This window comes from Rhincodon typus, chromosome 25, assembly GCF_021869965.1.
Source record: "Rhincodon typus isolate 14 chromosome 25, sRhiTyp1.1, whole genome shotgun sequence".
Classification (NCBI taxonomy): domain Eukaryota; kingdom Metazoa; phylum Chordata; class Chondrichthyes; order Orectolobiformes; family Rhincodontidae; genus Rhincodon; species Rhincodon typus.
In genome coordinates this window covers 29,816,567-29,839,036 of record NC_063356.1, presented here as the reverse complement: position 1 = coordinate 29,839,036, position 22,470 = coordinate 29,816,567, and the positions used below count along the sequence as shown (strand labels likewise).

The window sequence follows — 22,470 nt, the reverse complement described above, 5'->3', positions numbered from 1 at the left end:
GGACCCTTCTGAAGAAGGGTCTAGGCCCGAAACGTCAGCCTTCCTGCTTCTCTGATGCTGCTTGGCCTGCTGTGTTCATCCAGCTCTACACCTTGTTATCTTAGATTCTCCAGCATCTGCAGTTCCTGCTATCTCTAATTATGAATCACCATTGGTCTATATAAAAGCATCTGATTTGCTTGATCAATGGTTTTAATTTCCTGACCAGTTATCATTTTGTTATTTTGTGCTAAATGGGATAAACTTTGAACAGATTTAGCAGCTCAAGACTGGGCATCCATGAGGCACAGTGGGCCATCATCAGCAGCTGAATCATAGTGCAACAGAACCTGAATCTTCATGGCCTGGCATATTCCATCCTACCATTGCCGTCAAGGCAGGGGATCAATCCTTCTTCAATGAAGAGTGCAGGAGGGCATGCCAATAGCAGAACCAGGCATATCTAAAAATGAGGTGTGAACATCGTGAAGCTACATTACAGAACTATTTGCATGTAAAACAGCACAAGCAGCAAGTGATGGACAGGACTCAGTGGTTTCATGTCAATGGATCAGATTTAAGCTCTGCAACTGTGTCACATCTAGTCGTGAATGGTAGTGGTCAGTTAAATAACTCACTGGAGGAGGTCTCCACAAATATCCCCATCCTCAATGATGAAAGAGCCCATTACATCACTGCAAAAGATAAGGCAGAAGCATTCGCAACCATCTTCAGCAAATGGATAATCCATTTCAGTCTCCCACTGAGGACCCCAATATCACAAGTGCCAGTCTTCAGCCAATTCAGTTCACTCCATTTGATATCAAGATATGGACAAAGACACTGGGTACTGCATAGACTATGGTTCCCAACAACATTCTAACAATAGTACTGAAGACATGTCTCCAGACTTTGCCGCACTCCTAGACAACTGTTCCAGGACACCTACAACATTGGCATCCATCTGACATTGCAGAAAATTGCCCAGGTGTGTTCTATACATAAAACACGGAACGCATCCAATTTAGGCGGTTACCACCCCTTCAATCTACTGTTGATTATGAGTAAAATGATGGAAGATGACAAACACAGTGCTTTCAAGCAGCAGTTGATTAGCAAAATCCACCTCACTGGTGCTCAGTTTGGTCTCTGCCAAGGCCATTCAGCTCCAGACTTCATTACAGCCTCAGTTCAAACATGGACATAAGAGCTGAAATGTGGAGGTGAGATAAGAGAAACTGCACTTGACATCAATGTCACATTTGATCGAGTGTGACATTGAGGAGCTCTAGAAAAAAATGGGTCAAAGGGCATTAGGAGGAAAACTTTCTGCTAGTTGGAGTCATACCTGACATAAAGGAAGATGGATGTGATGGTTGGAGGTCAGTTATATCAGCTCCATGACATCGCTGCGGGAGTTCGTCAGGGTAGTTTCCTTGCCCTAAACATCTTCAGCTACCTCATCAATGGCCTTACGTCCATACTAAAGTCAGAAGCGGGGATGTTCACTGATTAATGCACAATGTTCAACATTAATTTCTGATTCCTCAGATACCAAAGTTGTCCATGTCCAAGTGCAGTAAGACCTGGACAATATCAAGGCTTGGACTGAAAAGGTGACAATGACCATCTCCAAGATGAGACAATCTAACTATCATCCCTTGATATTCAGTGGAATAACCATCATTGAATCCCTAACTGTCAACATCCTGGGGGTTATCATTGCCCAGAAACTGAACTGGTCTAGCCACTTAAATACAGTTGCTACAAGAGCAGATCAGAGGCTAAGAATCCTGCAGCAAGTACTTCACCTCCTGACCCCACAAATCAACAAACTGCAAGTCAAGAGTGTGATGGAGTATATTCCGCTTGTCCCTGCTTGTGCATCTCCCACAATACATAAGAACATTAATGTTAACCAAGACAAAACAGCCCTCTTCATTAACACCATGTCTACAAACATTCATTCCCTCCACCACCAATGCTCAGAAGTAGCAATTTATACCACCTACAAGATGTACCACCGAGATTCACCAATGCTGCTTTGACAGCACTTTCCAAACCAACAGCCACTTCAAGAGCAGCAGGTATACCACTACCTGCAAGACTCCCTCCAAACCCCTCACCATCCCGACCTAGAAATGTATCTCCATTCCCTCAGTGTCACTAGACCAAAATCCTGGATCTTCTAAATGAACGCAAAAGGAATTAAATAATAAAAATGCCATTCAAATCCAGAAAGCAAATTAGGACAATAGTGAATCACTTAAAAAAGAATCTTTGGATTGAAATGTTCTTGAACTACTTTCAAAACACAATGTATTTGCATAAAGACCAAAAAAGTGGTCAAATGGAAGACACACAGATTGAATTCTTAACTGGGTCAGATGTCCATCAAGCTTCCTTGAGACACAGGATATTGTTCCATAAAATTGGTCTTCATTATGCTTGTTTTAAAACTGTGCAACAAAATCCAATTTCTACCTGAAATATTCTTTTAGCGTTGTTCCTGATTAGCCAGTTAAACCATAATCTCCAGGTCAAAAATACCCCAAATTTGCCAATATATGATTTTCTAACATAATTTAAGGTTGTGACTATGGAAAGTGACCAGGGTAAGGTATAGTTTGAAAATAATGTCAGAAGATCCCAGTTATGTAATGATATATGTTATACCTAATGCTGTAATATTCCATGGAATCCTCATCAAACTCTGAGCTTCTCCATTTTCTGAAGAAGGGTCCGGACCCGAAACGTCAACTTCGCTGCTCCTCTGATGCTGCCTGGCCTGCTGTACTCCTCCAGTTACACACTATGTTATCTCTGACTCCAGCATCGGCAGTTCTTACTATCTCTGATCTTCTAAAACCAAGTTCTCAACAAAACATATGTTTTTATCAACAGCCATGACATTTGGGCACATTATTTAGACTATTAGAAAACTAGAGCATTCAACATACTTGAAGGAAATTTCAAGCAAATCCCCAGATTTTCAATATTTAGTGACATGGACATAGAAATAAGAACACTAACATGTAGTTTGCTTTAAATCTGTTGTCCAGGACTCTGAACTTGCCTCTCTGGAGAGAGACTTTGCCTTGCAGTTACAGTTTGTCGAGGCAGCCAAGCGCCTATCACAAGAAGCAAATCTAAGCAGGCAGATAAGAAAACAAAGAAAACATGCTTGTGTAAAAGAGCAAAAGAAACTAAATGAAATCAAGAAAGCTATAAACGAGCATCGAGAAATGGCTGATGGACGAGGACTGCAGACACGTAACGTAATTGAAGGTATGTGACAATTTTAACTTGCCTCCGGTATAATATCCAATGTTACTTGTCACCACAAGAATATTATGAAGTGTTTTTCGTTAAAGGAATAGAACAGCTTTTTCCTCAGGCGTTGGTAACAGGAGCTGGTTTGTGGTAACAGGCAGGGCATAACCAAGAAACATGCAACTACCAGTCAAAGTGGAATTTTGCCAATAAAGACAATGCTCAAATGCATATTACCCATTAACATGTGAATACTCAAGTTCAAGGGTCAAAGATTGGAGTCTCTGGAATCTGTACATGCCTTATGTTTTCTTTTACTACAGGGAAGAAACATTTACTATTGATTTTTCCTACAGTTCTTGGAACTCAAATTGGTTTCAATTTCTCCTTTTGAAATACTGAACTTATGTTGGAATTTGGTTCAGGGAACATCAGAATCTCTACGTTACCTCATCTAAATAACCATATTTAACAAACTGAGTGTTAGAATGGCATAGCTGTGCCAAAAATAATCGTCCCAGAATTAACAATAATTAATGATTTAATTAATTAATAACAAATACGTAATTTAATATCAGGTAATTACTTACATTATAAGAGCAGAAAGTTCCAGAAAAACTCAGCAGGCCTGGCAGCATTCATGGAGCGTGAAATGTGTTTTGAATGCAATACGACTCTTATTCAGGAAAAATATGTCAAATCTTCTTCAATGTTTTTCTTGTCGCAGATGATGCCAGGCTGGCTGAGTTTGTGCAGCAGTTTATCTTTCTGTTTCATATTTCAGCCATTTGTAGTATTTTCCTTTCAATTAAACAAGTAGATTCCTTACCAAAGCTAGATTGTCCCTGAATGATGCACACTTTTGTTTACAAAAATTTGCTAAAGTTTTTCAACCACATGTTCAGTTTTACAGACAGAAGTCACAATGCATAGTCAATATCAATGATCAAATTGGTTGTTTGAAGACTGAACAACCTATGTGCTCTCAAAATACAGTATTACATTGTAATTTGCATTACTTTATAGTCTCTGTTTTGATATTTTATAATAGCTTTCGTTGTTTTATATTCACTGTTCAAAATAATAATTATTAGTAATGCTTACATGATGCACAACATATTGTTGAAATTCTTATTATATATTTAGGTACATAATTATTGTAGGCAATGTGTCTGATCATACATCCATTAAGAGTATGAGGCATTGCTATCAGCACTTTACACATATTACCTAACTGTGGAGAATATAAAAGGAGGTTACTGTCTACTAAACATTCATTTGATGGTTGAGATCATTGAGAGTTATTAAACAGGTGCTGTCTAAGGAGACTTGGTGAATTTCTGTAGTACATTTTGTAGATACATACTGCTGCTACTGAGCACCAGTGACGGAAGAAATAAATATTTCTGGATGTGGTGTCAATCAAGTGGGCTATTTTGTCCTGGATAGTGTCAAACTTCGTGAATGTTGTTGGAGCTGAAATCATCCAGTCAACTGGGGAGTATTGCGTCACACTCTTGACTTATGCCTTGTAGATGGTGAACAGGCTTTGGGTAGTCAGGAGTTGAGTTGCTTGCTGCAGGATTCCTAGTCTCTAATCTGCTCATGTAGCCATCATATTTACATGGACTGTCCTGGTTAGTTTCTCTTCCATGGTAACCCCCAGGTCATTCAGCAGTGGTAATGCCATTGGTTATCAAGCAGTAATGGTGACATTCTCTCTCGTTAGAGATGACTTCTACCTGGCACATCTGTGGCAGGAATTTTATTTACCGTTGTCAGCCTAAGCCTTGATATTGCCTAGCTCTTGCTGCATTTGGGCATTGACTGCTTTTACATTTGTGGAGTCACAAATAGTGCAGATTAAAGTGCAATCATCAGCAAACATGCCCACTTCCAATTTTATGATGAATGGCATGTGGAATGATGTTGACTGCCTTCCAACAACCACAGCCATCTTCCTTGGTGCAACCATGACTCCAAGATTTGGAGAGTTTTCTCATTGATTCCCATTGACTCCAGTTTTGCTAGGGCTCCTTCATGCAAAACTCAGTCAAATATTCCCTTAATCTCGCCTCACCTCGAGAATTCAGCTCTTTTGTCCCTATTTGAACCAAGGCTGTAATGAGGGCAGGAGCCATGTGGCCCTGGAGGAACTTAAATTGAGTGTCAGTGAGCAGTTATTGCGAAGCAAGTGGTGACACTTTCCATCATTTTACTGATGATCAACAATAGACTGACAGAATAGTAATTGGCCAGGTTGGAATTGTCATGTTTCTTGTGGGCAGGAGATACTTGGGCAATTTGCACATTGGTGGGTAAATGCTAATGTTGTAGTTCTTCCGGAGCAGCTTGACTCGAGGCACTGCATTTTCTGGACATCTTCAATACCAAAGCTGCAACGTTGTCAGGGCTGAAAACCTTTACAGCATTCAGCTCCCTCAGATATTTCTTGATATCACATGAAGTGAATCAAATTATCTGAAGACTGGCACCTGTGATACCAGGGATCTCAGGAAAACGCTGAGAAAGTTCATGCACTCAGCACTTCTTGCTGAAGATTGTAAACGCTTCAGTCTTATGGTTTGCACTGATGAGATTGGCTCCCCATGTCATTAAGGGTTTTGATATTTCTGGAGCCTCCTCCTCCACTGAGTTGTTTAATTATCTAACACCGTTCACAACTGGAGTGCAGAGCTTAGATCTAAACTATTGATTGTGGAGCCACTTAGCCCAGTCTATCACTTGCTGATTATGCTGTTTGGCATGCAAATAGTCCTGTAATGTAGCTTCAGCAGATGACACCTCACTCTTAGGTATGCCTGGCTGTACTCTTGGCATGTCCTCCTGCATTCTTATTGAACCAGAGTTGATCTCCTGACTTAATAACAATGATAGAGTGGGGTTTATACTGGTCCATGAAATTATAGATTGTAGTTATATGCCATTTTGCTACCATTGATGGCCCAAAACACCTCTTTTGTGCCTAGATCTGAGCTGCTAGATCTATTTAAATGGAAACGTAAAGGATAAACAATTGATTTGGTTGTATTAAAATCTCATTTCTCACAACTCTTTTCCTTTTAGAATTGATCGCTTCTGATGACAGTTCTCTAGAAGATGGTAAGTTCTCACTTAAGGTTGTAATTAGTGTTGGGTTGTACAAGGGGTTATTGGAATTCAAAAATCAGATGGAGTGTCAAATGGGCTGCTGGTGGCAATCAGTCATTATGTGCATTGTGCATGTAAAATTTTATATCCTGAATATTCAGTCTCATCCACTAGGTCAGTGAGATTTATGTACCACGGACTAAATTGTGGTCTATCAATCTGAAGACAGACTCAGGGGAAGTGATGGCCTTGTGGTGCTAGACAATTAATCAAGGGACAGCATAATGTTCTGGGGACCTGGTTCTAAATCTAAAAACCTGGTGGATGATGGAATTCAAATTTGATAAAAAAATGTGAAATTAATTGTTTAATGGTGACCATGAAACAATTACCAATTGTGGGGGAAAACCCACCTAATTCACTAATGTCCTTTAGAGAAGGAAACTGCCATATAAAAACGGAAACAAGCTGAGGATTCTGTAAATCAGGAATATCAGTAAATCGGTTCTGAGGAAGCGTCACCGGACCTGAAATGTTAACTCTGATTTTAATTCACAGATGCTGCCAAACCTGCTGAGCTTTTCCAAGGAAACTGCCATGCTTACTTGGTCTGGCCTACATGTGATTCCAGATCCTCAGTGATGTGTTTAACTCTTAATAATTAGGGACGGTCAATAAATGCTGGCCTAGCCTGTGACATCCATATCCTGTGAATGAGTAAAAAGAAATAAATTTGGGAAGATTATTTTTTGATTGCCTTTTTTGCTGTTTTAGACATTCATTACCTGCTGCAGGATTCAAACATACTTTGCTTGTGCTTCTGAGTTTCCACTGGACCTTCATTTGTCTATTTATGTCTTTCTAATTTCAGCTTAGCCTGCAGGAAAGCCCAGGAACAGAGCAATGGGATAAACATTCCCAGCTCACAATCCGAAATAGAAATAGAAAGTGCTGGAAATGCTCAACATGTCCGGCAGTATTTTTGAAGAGAGATACCAGCTCGATGACCTTTCATCAAATATGGAAAAAAGTTAGAAATGCAACAGTTTGAAGTTAGTGAAAGTGGATAGGTGGGATTAAGGACAAAAGGGAAGGTCTGTCAAAAGGTGGAAGAGCAGTTGTAAGGCCAAAGGAAATGGTAAAGAAAAGATGCAACTACAAGTCATGTGAATGGCAGAATCATGACACAGACCCTTCAAAAGCAATAAAAAGAGAAAGGAAACAGGAGAGAAACCCCATACAGTAAAGAAAAGGAAACAAAATACAGACAGATGTTATAATTTGAAATTGTTGAGCTCAATGCTGAGTCCAGATGGCAGTAAAGTAGCTAAATCAAAGATGAGGTGTTGTTCCTTGAGTTTCTTTGGAATGCTGCTGTGGGGGCCAATGTCAGAGAGGTCAGAATGAGAGCAAGGAAGAAATTTGAAAGGGGGGGGCAAGGAGCTTGGGGTTAGGTTTGTGGATTGAAAGGGAGTTGTCCCACAAAGCAGTCACTCAGTCTGTATTTGGTCTCCCATTGTAGAAGAAACTGCATAGTAAGCGGTGAATAGAACAGACTCAATTAGAAGAAATGCAAGTAAATCGCTTAGATAGAAAGCTGCCATAGAAAGGAGAGGGCTATTGGTTGTGGTTGAAGAATGGACTCATTTGCAGCACAATATTAATGTGGAAGAAGGAGGAGCATTCTGATTCTGATGACTTCAAACAAATTTGGCAAACAATTCCTGAAACGTGCAGGAGCCACATTTCAAACACATAACAGAATTTCCTAAAAAAAAGCGCTTTGACAAATTTAGTAGCTCCTGGAATACCATCTTTCTGATAAATTTGACATTTTATTGCCTGTTTTACACCTGAAAGGTTGATGCAACACACCGAGTCTGTATTACTGCAATCATAACAATCTTATGAGAAATACATCCATCTTAAAAGTATAGTATCTTTTTGTGGTGTTTTGCTGCCATTTAATGTCAAACCAAACCCAAACAGCAAATGCTTAAAATACTCTAGAGGGCAGACAGAAGAAATCAGAAGAGCGAGTTTGCAATGCGGAAATTTTTGTAAATCAGACAACATGTTAAATTTTTACATATCACCAACATTGCATAAGACAGAAGATTTTCTGTTTGAATATTCTGTAGAGCATTATTATTACAAAACTCATAATTTTTTTCATAACAAGTTGTTGTTTGTTTCCTATTGGACTTTCTAAAGTGAGCTTCACCAGCATTCTAAAGCAGCAAACATGATGGGCCAAAAGGTTCCATAGTTTCTTATGTCACAAGTGGAAAATGATTTTATGTTTCAATTTTGCCAAAATGAGATAGTCCTGTTAAGGATCTGACTGATTCTTTTTTGACCCATGTTATTGTTTGCTTTCCACAGAGATGGGACATCGTTGTAGCCAAAATTCGTCAACAGAATTCTTGACAGCTGGGCATGGGATGCAAAGGAATCACTCTCCACTGCCGCCTCTGCAGCCCAATAGGCCAACCCCACCTCAAACTCTGGAAGGGCTTACTCCCGTCTTTTATCAATGCAGTGATTATGAAAGATCACCAGTCACAGACACAGCATGGATGGAGTCTAATCTGGATGAACCATATGAAAAAGTGAAAAGAAGCTCCTCTTTGAGTAGCAAGTCAAGGTACAGTTTAGATTTTATTTAAAGTGACAGGTGATCAGGGCTCACATTTGCAGAATGAATGGACTGTGGCAATTTTTGTTGGTCTCCTCAGTGTAGAGAATACTGGACCATGAGCAGTAACTACAATAAAATAAATTGAAAGAATTACCAGTGAATCATTCTTTCATCTGGAAAGAGTGTGTAGGGCACTTGAGCAATGAGAACGGAGGTAGGAAATGATACATGTTGCAGCTCCGGTACTTGAGATGCCATCAAAAGGAGACAAATGAGGAGTGGGCCAGGATACTGATGTGGAGGCAGGAGGAGCACTCCTGTTCTGACCAATTTAGCATTCAGCAAGTATCATCTCCCTGCAGATGCTTCATGCCCTTCAGAACAAAACACTTCTCCGTTTAACTGTACTTAATTTTTCTGCAGTCTACTCTGGAAGCTGGCAATGTCCTCCATATTGGGAGTGGACAGTTAGGGCATTAAGCATTCTAACCACCCTTAGGCCTACAGCAGTCCTTGAGTTAACTGGGCTAAAATTCCAAATGAATGAACTAATTTACAGAAACTAAATAAGTAAGGCACATATAGAACATACAAATTTTGACATAATGACAGTCTGTGATTCTTTTTAAAATTACAGACCTCTCCCGGCTGTAGTGAATACCATCACAACATCCTTATCAACAGTCTGTAACATGCTCCAGACTTGTTTCCAGTTTTCTTCTATAAGAGACAGCCTCATCGTTCCCACGCTGTCATGACTTGGTTTGCTCCTTCCTCTTGCTTCGTAGAATAAAAGGTTTAAATGTTCTGGCAGCCTTTTTAATACTTCATTACCTCCTCCTGAGACAGTTTCCATGATGCTTAATTAAATTCCCCATTCTATTTTTCTGTCACAAACATGTTTATTCTCTAACTTTGGTCTTTTGATTAGTGATAATAATCCTTTCTTCCCGCTGAAAACTCTCAGCAGTATCATATAAACAGATGGTGTTGTGATATGGTTGCTGACTGTGGCTGAGTGCCTTTCCTTCTCCTTGATGCTACTACATCTCGAAAGTAAGAGATCCAACTGTGAGGCCCATCATTATGTCGTGAATCTGATCTGCCTGCATGATCTTTGATAGTTCATTCATTTGGAATTTTAGCCCAGTGCTGGGCTTTATGCAGTATCTGATGACTCACTACTAATGTTAGCTGCTGTAAACATAAAAATGAAACAGGGGCAATGTATTACTGAAAGATGCAATAGACTTTTATTGCAGCTGTTGGTCTCTACAAATAATACAATGATGGGCACAGCCGTACCTAGGCTAGCACTGAGCAGTTCAAACTATTGCATGCTTCCCTAATTGCATCATGCTGCAAGGGACCCCAGCAGCATATAAACTGGACCTTTATTCCAGGATGCCATATGCCAGGATATGGTGATGATATAATGAGCATATCTTTTAAAGGCACATTGTATATTAGCTGTGAGGCATAGCACAACACCTTGTTCCTGTGTTCAAGTCCTCATCCCTGAACTCTGACCCCTTGTTAATCTTAAACCACTCTGCCTGCCAGTGACCAGTGACTTAGTTTGTGGCACAACAAAAGTGATTCATAAGTTAGCTTTTATTACATATGGATTTCATCAGGAAGATCTTGAGGCTAGGTGGAGTTGGCAAAAGCAGTGGTGCATTTTATGAAAGGTTTAAGAAATCCTCTCCGTGACAAATGTATCTCCGAAAATTAGCAGAAATAGTCACCAACACAAACAATTCTCCTGTCCTCCTTACCCAACTCCCATATTTCTATAGTCCCAAATCCCTACACTACCAATTTACTTGAAACCAACTTTCTGTTGCCATTGCCTAAAATACTTGCAAACTACCATTGAACAATTTACACATTGGAATCTTTTCTTTATCATGTTCTGCTTAATCCTGTTCATCAAATAAAAAAGAAAATATAAGGTGGATTAACAAACTTTTTATCCAGGCAACTATATTTCAACACAAATATGTGCATAATCTTACAATACAGTACAGAAACAGATCCTTTGGCCCAACTCATCCATGCCGACCAGGATTCCTAAACTGAACTAGTCCTGTTTTGCCTGCATTGGCCCATTTTCCTCTAAACCTTTTCTATCTATATACCTGTCCAAATGTCTTCTAAATGTTGTAATTGTACTCGCTTCTACCACTTCCTCTGGCAGCATGTTTCATATATGCACCACCTGCTGTGTGAAAAGGTCGCCCCTTGGACCCTTTTTAAATCTTTCCCCTCTCACCTTAAACCTATGCCCTCTAGTCTTGGATACCCCTACCCTGGGGAAAAGACCTTATGATTTTATAAACCTTGATAAAGTCATGCCTCAGCCTCTTACACTCCGGGAAAAACATCCGAGCCTATCCAGCCTCTCCTTATAACTCAGACCCTCCAGTCTTGATATCATCTTTGCAACTCTTTGTAGATCTTTTTTGCACCCTTGCCATTTTCAAATTCCAATCACTTAATCTGAACTATCAACATCTTTTCTCCACCAGGACTCTACACCCACCGCTGCCACACCTTCCCTCCAACTGTAGCATAAAAGCTGTCCCCTCTCGCTTCATCTAGACTCGAAACGTTAGCTTGCTGTCTCTCCATGAATGCTGTCTGACTCACTGTGATCTCCAGCATTTGAGATTTAATCCTTCTGTTGTAGGTGCGGAATCTATTTAGATTAGCAACGTGCTGTTTATGGGTCTTAGTAATAGCCTCAAAAATCATATTAGTACAATAAACACCGAGTATTATAAAAATATTCTTAGTAGAACACAGTACTGTAACGTATAGCATTACCTTAAATAACGCCAAGTGTATCATGAAACCCGTGGATACTTTGAAAGTTCAGGGTTTTGCATCATCTTATCTCTCCCTCTTTGTTTCCATTTTGTTTTCTGATGACTGAAAATTCCCAGCACTTGAGGAGCAATTCATGTAATACTTTTAAGATATGGCTCTACATCAACAGTTAATTTTGTTCCTTTAAAATTTTCAGCAGTCCGGCAGTGACCCCATTGGATTCTGTACCGGGTGACCTCATGCCTTTACAACTTTTTGAAATGAGAAACAACATGTATCCAAATCAAAATTCAATAAGTGCACCATCAACCCCTGAACTACGAGGCCGCATCCACCATCAAACAGCAAGGTAGGAAGGAATAAAATAAATGTTATATAATTGATCTAGAATCAAGGACCAGTTCTAACTCAACACTAGATGCTGGTACATCATAAAACTCTCAGTACGAGCCACATAGCTTATCTAAGAGGTAGAAACTAAATGGAATGTTAACAAATCTTTCTATATGTTGCCACTTAAGGGCATTTTGAAGTTCTGTAATGTCAATTTCTTTGTACATAAGATATGGGTGACACTGGCTAAAACAGCATTTAGTGGCAATCTCTAATTGACATTGAGAAGACAGTACTGAGCTGTGTGATGAGCTACTGTAAGCCTTTAGGTGTAGGTATGTCAACAGCGCTGTTAGGAAGGCAGCTCCAGTATTTTGTCACAACAACAGCAAAGGAATGGCAACATAGTGCCAAGTGAGGATGGTGTTTGGCTTGGAGGGAAACTTGCAGTTGTACCCTTGCATCCACTACTCTTATCCATCTAGGTGACAGAGGTTGTGAGTTTGGAAGGTACTATTGGAGGTGCTTTGGTGAGTTGTTGTGCATCTTGCAGATAGTACACATGGCTGCCACTGTGCACCTGTACTGAAGGGAAAGAATGTAGAATAGTTTGGCTTGGGTGGGGGATAGTTCTGAAGCACAGGCCTTCAATATTATTGCCAGAACAGCCTTTTCAGGATTTAGTGCTTTCAGCTGTTTCTTGATATCATATGGAGTGAATCAAGTTGGCTACAGTCTGGTAGCTAGGGACCTCAGCAGAGGTGAGATGGATCATCCATTTAGGACTTCAGGCTGGAGTAGATACATATGTTTCAGCCCTGACCTTTGCACTAATGTGCTAGCTCCCCTTTCATTTAGGATGAGGATATTTGTAGAGCCTCCTCCTCCTGCCTAAGCAGTGGGATTCAAACTCGTGTGTCCGGGCCATTCATCTAGACCTCTGGATTAATAACCCAATGGCATTATTACTGTTCCAAATTCTTAAATGTGAAATTTGAACTAGCCATGAATATCAACAATTATCTTAGACATACCATATCAAACTACCCAGATCAAACGTTCATGTTACACCACAACAAAAGACTCACATGCAAAAGAACTTCAAAGAAACCAAATAGATCAACCAACGCCACCCATACATTAGGGATTAATTTATAATGTTTGCATCAAGTGTTCACATATACTCAAATAGAGTCAGCTGTGGCTTGGTTGGTATCTCTCTTTTATCTGAGTTAAAAACTTGTGGATTTAAGTTCTCCTCTTGAGACTTAAGAAAAAAAATCCAAGCTGATAATCCAATGCAATGCAGTGGGAGGGATGTAATGTCAGAGATGCAACCTTTCAGACGAAACATTAAACCAAAATATTTCCTACTTTCTGGGTTGGATAACAAAAATCCCATGGAAATAGGTGGAAGAAGCAGGAGTTATCCCCATAATCCTGAATCAACATCACTTAAAGAAAATTAACTGGTCATTATCACATTGTCGTATGTGGGAAGTTTGCAGTGTGCCAATTAACAGGCATGAATCCTACATTTTTACAGCAGTTACTGTAAAGAAATAGTATTTTAAAGTCTGTGAAACATTTTGGGATATCCGCAGTTCTTTTGGTTTTTATGGAATATTCTGAGGTTATGCATAATGCTATATAAATGCAGATCTTACTCATTCTTTGTTTGCTAAAATCAAAATGTCTCAAGGTAATGAAATTTCAACCACAATCTTGAGTCTAGAGGTTAAAAGTGCTGAATAAGTACTTGGTCAACAGTGTAGTTACAGTCAAAAACAAAAATTGCAGGAGAGACTCAGCAGGTATGACAGCATCTGTGGAAAGAAAGCAGAGTTAGTATTTCAGGACCAGTGACCCTTCAACAGAACCTGCCCAGCTACAGTCAGTTCTACTTGATATCTAGGTGGTTACATGATTGTACAAGAAGAGTGTTGTATTGAGCAAATGTAATGCATCACCAAACTGGTATTGTTACAGCTGTTTAAAGCAGCAGACTGATTTCTGTGTCTTCTTAATATCAAGTGGATATGAATTGTTTTTCAGCTGGTTGTTGATCATGATTCTACCCCAGTGTAGTGCAATAGGCATAAAACTTTAAAATTTACATTTGCAGACAGTTAAAATGTTGTAATGTTTCAGTTTTGTAGTTCTCTTGCTGCATTAGCACAGTGAGAATAACAGAATCAGCTAAACTGAGTCAAATCAAGGATAGCAGCTAAGCTTGAGAAAAGCATTTGAAATATTTGATAAAAGTCCAGCACACTGCTCTGATAGCTGATAACTCATTCATTAGATTCTTTTTAAAAATCTTACATTTATAAGTGTGTCATAAAAATTGGTGAAGAGTTTGCTGTAATGTGGCAGGCAGTGCCTATTTGGAGATATTAGGAGAGAAATATATTTTCTCACAACAACTGTGCTGAAGAATAGTAGCTGACAAGATAAGGGGGTGCAATTCCTGATATTGGATCATTCTCTGAGAAAGGGGACCATTGGGTTTCTAATTGTTTATGCTCTGACAGAAATTGAACTCTGTGCTGGCAAATACATCTTCTGCCTATTCCACCTATACACAGTCTTTGGCGATGTGCTGAGGCTTTCTTGGGTTACCAGAATATTCTGCCATTTTAAACTCAGTGTAAACCATGCCTATCTAGAGCAGTGAAATCTGGACAGATCCCAGAGATTTCACAGTGAAAACACAATCAATTCAAAAGAGGTAGTAAGAATTGCAGATGCTGGAGTCAGAGATAACACAGTGTGGAGCTGGAGGAACACAGCAGGCCAGGCAGCATCAGCGGAACAGGAAAGTTGACATCTCGGGTCGGGACCCTTCTTCAGAAATGGCCCAATTCTGAGCCATTATTCTTAGATTGAACTATTGAGGCTGATCGGTTAGATATAGACAAACAGGAAGCTGGAAGAGCACAGCAAACCAGGCATTATCTGGAGGAAAGGAGAAGTCAACATTTCGGGTATTACCCTTCTTCTGGACTGGATGTGAGGTTAGGAGGAGCTGAAGATAAAGGGGGCAGGGGCATTGTGGGAGGCTCGCGGAATGGTGGTGATAGATGGACACCAGTCGTAGGTATGACCTGGTTGATGGATGGTTAGAGATGTTGAGTTGAACTAAATTTAGAAATGAATATAGGGAGACACAATCAAATCTGAAACACAGGATTCTTGTCCTTTCAAAGCCAAGAGTGAGCTTTACAAAAACACCACTGGAATTGAACGACAGAGTCAGATAAATGATTTGGAACTTTTTGATTAAATTTGGGAGTCAGTGAGAATTTATACAAGATTTCTATTCAGAAATTTTAATTAGTTAGAAAAATGATGCATGGATCTGGAACACATGGAATTCAAAAACATGCAGTTCCAAGTTTCCTTACGTATAAAAATATAAAATGGTCTTGCAATTTGACTGAAGATTGAATCATGACCATGAGTTATAGATGCTTTCTGCAATATACAGTGCATCTGTAGCCTTGGAATGCAGCATTAGAAAAGGCTTGAGTTAACAATTTACTGCAATAGAGTGCTAAATCTGTAATCAATTATTTTGCATTTTTTTTGTTGTGGTTAAATGATAGATAAATAGATTCAGTGTTTAATTGAGGTCAATGTAAAGTTAATATATCTAAGTTACATTACTTTTCTTGCTGCCAAACAGATATTTAGATGTGAATCATTTCCCAGCACCTCCTGATCAAAGAGGACGCAGCATGGTTCCCCAAAGAAGATCGACAAATTATGCTGTCATTGTACCCGATTTTCGTGCTACTGGGATGAGAAACAGTGATAGTTTACACTTAATGCCAATTTCTTTGAGTGGGTATGCCAGCTCAGAGTCCAATAGCTCTGGAACCTCAACTCCGACATATATTCCAACTCCTAATGAATATAATGCAGCAGCAGCAAGGCATTGGCAAATTTATAACTCGCCTGTAAACCTGGAAACACCCATGTTACACGGTAATGGATTTTATCGCTGTAATCCAAGCCAGTCATTCTCCCACTATCGAGCAATTGAACGCACAGAGGGAAATGCGATGAGTCAAGTGTGGGAAAAGGATCCAAATCGACAATATACCACTATGCAATACTTAAACCCTCCACTGTACAGAGAGTGGCAATACATTGATGAGAAAAATTCACCAACCGTGCAGCGAATTACTCCATCCCACTGCAGGATTGTACGGACTCCTTCTCTAAAGGAATACTCCAACAGGAGCTTGCTAAAGGAAGTTGTGTCAGAGGAGCTACAGTCTTGGCATGAGCGCACCAGGCAAAGGAATGGGCGTCCTCATTCACTGGACAGACAGGGCGCCTTTCGAGGTCCGCGTACACAGAGCAGAGGACGAGAACACTATATGTATCGGCCAACACACTCTATTCAGGTGAGGCCTGGTCAAGGATAACAGGATAGATTTCTAATAGACAGTGTAGATCAAGTAAATGACCTGAGAGAAATGAATGGAACTGATCAAAGTTAAATACATTTAAATAATGAGTTCCTACAACAAAGAATTTCAAATTTACCCTAATTCTGATTTCATGTTGAAATAACTTAATATTTTGTGCATATTAAAAAAGTATTTCATAGCTGTCATGAATTGAGTCAAACTGTAGATCCATAGATCTGTTTTGGAGCTTTTCATGGGCGGTGGCGCATCATTATGTCAGCATTATGATATCCTATAAAATATTCCATGAACTATTTTAATGGCTCTGAATCTGAAGAGATTTTGAGATAGCTAGTATTGTAAAATCAGAAGTCACACAACACCAGGTTATAGTCCAAGAGGTTTACTTGAAATCAAAAGCTTTTGGAGCGCTGCTGCTTCCTCAGTTTTATCAGGACTATAACTTGGTATCTTGTGACTTCTGACTTTGTCCACCCTAGTCCAACACTGGCATCTCCACATCATGTATGGAATTATAGACCATCTGTTATTGCTCAGATTACAGTTAATAGTCATTCATAGCACTGTGGGTCTGGAGTCATATTCAGGTCAAACCAGCTAAGGATGACAACTTTTTTTTCCCCCAGAAGGACAATAATGAACTAGATGGGCTTTTACAACAATGGTTACATGGTCATCATTAGGCTAGCTGTTTTTTCTTTGCAGATTTTTACTGAAATCAAATTTCATTATCAGTTATTCTGCAATTTGAACCCGTGTCCCCAAACATCAGCCTTGGATTCTAGATAGCTAGGCCAGTGACATAGTCATTACACACCCACTTCCCTTCTAATTCATTTTTTTTTGTAAAATGCAAGGAGGTGGTCTTTTGGTACAGTGGTAACTCTGCTACAGTTGGATTAGAAACTTCCTGAACTATTAGCCATGGAAAGTTTGTTTGTAACATGGCCATGCAGGTTAACTGTCAGCCTGTAATTCCTTTCAATTTGCCCGAGGGCAAGTGGTACGAGTTGGAGAACATCCTAGTCAGCCATATTGCAGGAGGCAAGGGCAGATCACTGTCGTTCCTTACTCAGAAGTGTGGACTAATCCAATGGAAGTCCATGGCCCAACACTAGGAGACAAGGATGGGACAAAAGGCAGACAGTTAGGTTAACATTAAGACTGACGCAGAAAAAAAAACAATGACACTAAAGAACGAAAATTGAAAAAAGGGTTGGGACTTCCCATAATGCTTAACAATCCAATGCCGGTTTGTTATTACAGGTTTAGAACTTTCCAATATAACTTATAGCAACTAGTTACATTTCACAGATTGTATACTATCAGAGAAATCTCTTATGGTTCACTAATATTTACATATAGGTTTATCCTTCTCCTACTTATTCTCTTTTCTTCTAAAAGATGAGCAAATTTCAAATAATTTAGTGCTCCCTGTGCAGAGCCTCACACAATAAAATGAGCAAACAGATATTGAGCCTTCATAATCTCCAAATGTCACAAAGCAGTTCACAGACAATAAAACAGTTCTGAAGTGTGATCACTGTTATTTTAGGATAATGTAACAGTCAGTTTGCACACTACAAGAATCACAAAAAAAATGAGGTAAGAACTAGATCATCATCATCTAATTAGTAATGTTGGCTGAGGGATAGATTTTGGCCGGCAGACTGGAAAAACTCATTTGGTTTTCTTTGTGTAGTGCCATGAGATGTTCACCATCTACCTGAGACAACACATAGAGTCTTGGTTCAATATTTGCACAAAAAAAGGGCCTCTTAAATAGTTCAACATTGTTTCAGCGATACATTAGGTGGGAGGTGGGTCTTTATCCTCTTTTTGATTGTGGTTGCTAGTCAGTATGTGCAATGTAGAAGTATGTGGAAATAGAATTGGGTACCACGTCCTGGATGCCATTCTCAGCCCAACCAACATGCTTCTACTATAATTTTACCCGTGTCAAGTAGAAATTTTCCTCCCTTCTGCCAATTGAGTCCATCCAAATATTGGCCAATAAAGGATCTTCTTCTCCTACCACTGAGATATTATCCATCATGGGCAGAGTCCAGTAGCAATTGTGAAACCCAGCAGCTTTTCCTACTCAGGTTTATAGCTTGGCAAATGAGAGTCGGGGTATACCTCCTTTACAGACCTCCTTTATCAATTGGAGACCCACCCCAAGGAATTTCCACCCTCACATTCTCATTTCCCCATTGCCCTCTCCATTGCAGTACCCTCATCCTCCCTGTCCCCTCACCAGGGTTTGCCAGCCTGGTTCCAGTGAAGACAAAAAACCAATGATACATGCTAAATGTATGTACCACAGTGCTTAATAAATTATAAGTAGCGTCTTGCTTAGGTGCAATCTTAAACAAACCTAAGCCTGGAAAAGCAACATCTACTCAAGAAAACTTGTTTCATGCATAAGACAATGATTAATCAGTATTCAGTCTGCCAAGCACTGAACAAGTTACAGCAATTCCACATAAGAAGTGTTCCAACTCAAAAAATAGTGGAATTGGCTGCTCATCTCCACTAGATTTTAATGCTCTTAAAAGAATCAATGTTCTTATTTACTTTGTTGTTTATAACTTATGAAAAAAACATAAACACTTGAAAACACTTGAAGTAGTTAAGGCATTGAAACCATAAAAAATTAACTATGTAACTAGTTAAATAGTAACAGAAAAAAAGGGGAGAATCAAAAAGGAACAAAAGACATTTCAGAGGCTAATATTCATTCACAACTATTTTTGCATTATCCTAATTTGCAATTTACTAAAACCTGCATTATTTTATAGTTGGGATGATTAAATTCATGATGTTACAACATTATGTAGAATCACATGGTTTGCATTAAGCAATATTCTGCCATCATCAGTTTAAAGTCTTCCACCATATACCATTGACTATACCAATGTATAAAATATAGATTGCTCTTTAACCTTCTCCATCCGTCCCACTCCCACCATCCCCAATGATGAGAAGAAATGCTCTTCTTCAGCATACAATAGAATGTCTAGGAATACTCAGAAGAAAGTACATGCAGCACAAAAATATGGCCCTTTTATTTTGTATTTTATCTGAAAGAACCATGATAGCATTTATATTGGAAAGTCCTGTTAAAGAGGTCATTTGGAGCAGTATTTAACAGGTTAATGTTGAAGGCTTGAAAAATAGCTTTAAAAAGATCACAGGCCTGCACATGTTGAACCTAAAAGTTAGGTTTTGGTAGATGAGCAGTTAAAAAAGAACAAATGACATGATGAGAGAGCAAGGAACAGCAGTTCAAAGCATGGGATTACCACTACTCAAGGCAGTGTGTTCTGTGTTCTTGTCTCGACTGCATAAGTAAGTCTGTTTTCCTAATTTTGGGTGTACAATCCTTCTCTTTAGGATACATGCAATTTACCAAAACAAGATAACAAGTCTTTAAAGTGCACATAGGAGTATTGTTATTAGTTTAATCAACAAAACTGTCGGGCTGACCATCAGATAGCAGAGGTATGTTTCCTGTTGCATAGCTAATTATGCCCGCCCTACTTGTTAAGGACGTTGGTTTGCAGTGTTATTTAGAACAAAGTGGCCCTAGACCCTGATCTACCCTTCAGATGTTATTCAGGCTGATCAATTTTTAACACAGTGCTGACAAGTTTAACCTGCAGTTGGACTTCACTGTAACTGAAAGGAGACAAGAAAAGCTGAGATGCTGGTCCCTTTCTTCTTACTGTCTCCAAGATAAAACTGGTATTTACCAGAACCTCAAGTATGAAGATACATTAACTGTTCGGATAGTGAAACTGGGTATCTGCCAATCTAACTCTCTAAAATCATTTTTAAGATTGAGCCAAACAGATCTGTGATAGCACATATGGTGAAACAAACTTCACATCCAAGAGGTTGGCCTATTGTCATTTGTCATTTTGGTAAGAAACTGGAAAGCACTATTGTAGCAGAATCCAACACTGCAGGTGTGTTAGAACAGTGGAGTCTCAGTGAAACCTTGTTCAAAGAACCTTAATCTGTCTCTAACGAGATGAATATGCTCAAATCTCATAACCAAGCTATGCCACAAAAAGGCATAATACAAATTTTAATGTGCTTGTTAAATGAAAATTAAAAGGAGACTAATAATAAGCATGAAATGAATGTTTATTTAAACAACTCATTTCATCAGTCAAAATACCCTGCACCCCTTAAAACAAAAAGCAATTACTGGATTCCTTGAGAAAAGAGTGAATCTTTGTTGCAATCTCCTTTTCTCTTGCTATTGCTGAGTATTCAGATTGTCTTTAACAAAGTGCCTGCAGATCCTCTTTCTTTATCTGTCTTTTTGGTCTGTGGATGTAAGGTATTGCTACTTGGGGTAAACCATAATAATTGATCTTGTCAGCAAATCAGAAAATTATTTTCCTTAGAGGGAAAAGATAAAGTAAAATACTAATTTAAGATAAAGTACTAATTTAATGTGTCATTCCAAAAACCTGAGGTGAGCATAAATAATACCAAATAATATGATTAGTACAAACAAGTTGATAACTAAAGTTATATTGTGTATCTAAGTTTAAATAAGTATTTATTTTTACACCTACTGTTTTTTTCAGAATTTTGCTTGGTTTTGCCGTCTCCAAATCAAATGTAGATCAAAGTAGAAAATCTATCTGTGTTCAGGCAAGTTAGTATCAGATAAGACTGTCATCCCCTCTCAATTGATGTGGGACTTATTACATGCTTAAACATTGCAGTGTTACTTAGCAGCCTAAACTGGCAGCGTACAAAGCAAGTTAGAACAGAACCCAGTCCCATTGAAATTAAAAGTGATCCAAATGCACTGTTGATGGATTTCTATGGCTGTCTTATTACATTACATTTTCTTCAGCATCACAGATGTGAGCAGATCATTCCATGATGCATAAAAAAGTAATCCAAACATCAAAATTTCCAACCTGCGTAGCATATCCGTAACCAGTTATATAAATTCATCTGCAGTTGTCAAAACATTAATAAAAAAACAAACAAGTTTTGACTAGAGTTGTAAGAAATCTTGTCAGGAAAAAGGAGGTCTAGTCACGCCGTGGATAGTGCCTCCATTTCTAAGTTAAAAGCTCTGAGCTAAAGTCCCACTCCACAACTTGATGAAATTCTCCAAACCAGATTGCATAAATCATTCCTGGAAGGCCAAAGGCAGGTGCTAAGTGCAGGACAGATCTTGGTTAGTAATGTGATGGAAAGAACATTGGAGCCCATTCCAACGTAAGCCATAGTTTACACTACAACATGTCTTGGCTCACTCCTTGGGGAACCAGTTAGCTTAACTAGTTGAATGACTATTGTGGATCGGACTGGGATCAACTGCATGAGGTTTGACTCCCTTTCCTGATGAGATGAATTCAAGAATCGGCCTCCTTGCCTTACCCAAATTGGAAGTCATGGCACTAAGGTCAGTTTTGCCAGCAGACAGATTGTTGGGATGCAAACTAAATAGCTGCAGTTGTGAGTGGGAATCTGGTAGGGACTCAACTCACGATTTCTGTCCATCCAAACTCACATTTCTATGGAGGTAAGAGCAAACAATCTTTGCCAGCACACAGCAGACAGATGCATACATGAGAATTGGGCTGCTGGGTGGAAGTGAAACCATCCTGAAGCAAGGATTAACATCTTCTGAGGAGAAAAGAAAGCTTTCTGCAAAGCAAAAAAAAAGTTCAGCAATAAAAATGTTAGATGATAATATGACAAAAAGCACATTCTGCTAAGATACCAAATGGTGTGTATTTATTCCAGAAAAATTAAGGAACAATGTAATGATAAATGGTTAAATATACATGCCAATTTCTAAGATAACAAGGTGTAGAGCTG

The 22,470-nt window shown here is 39.1% G+C and overlaps 1 protein-coding gene across 10 annotated transcripts in view; it reads left to right on the top strand.

Moving 5' to 3' along the window:
* Window positions 1–22,470, top strand: part of LOC109912145 (innate immunity activator protein-like) — a 92,103-nt gene that overhangs the window by 65,837 nt on the left and 3,796 nt on the right. For 9 of the 10 annotated variants that reach the window (XM_048612297.1, XM_048612300.1, XM_048612298.1 and 6 more), the window contains 5 exons: window positions 3,042–3,267; window positions 6,340–6,375; window positions 8,749–9,010; window positions 12,033–12,185; window positions 15,858–16,584. In XM_048612297.1, the coding sequence (XP_048468254.1) occupies window positions 3,042–3,267; window positions 6,340–6,375; window positions 8,749–9,010; window positions 12,033–12,185; window positions 15,858–16,584 (1,404 nt within the window). The remainder of the gene's footprint in view (window positions 1–3,041; window positions 3,268–6,339; window positions 6,376–8,748; window positions 9,011–12,032; window positions 12,186–15,857; window positions 16,585–22,470) is intronic. The other variant, XM_048612301.1, reaches the window with a different exon arrangement.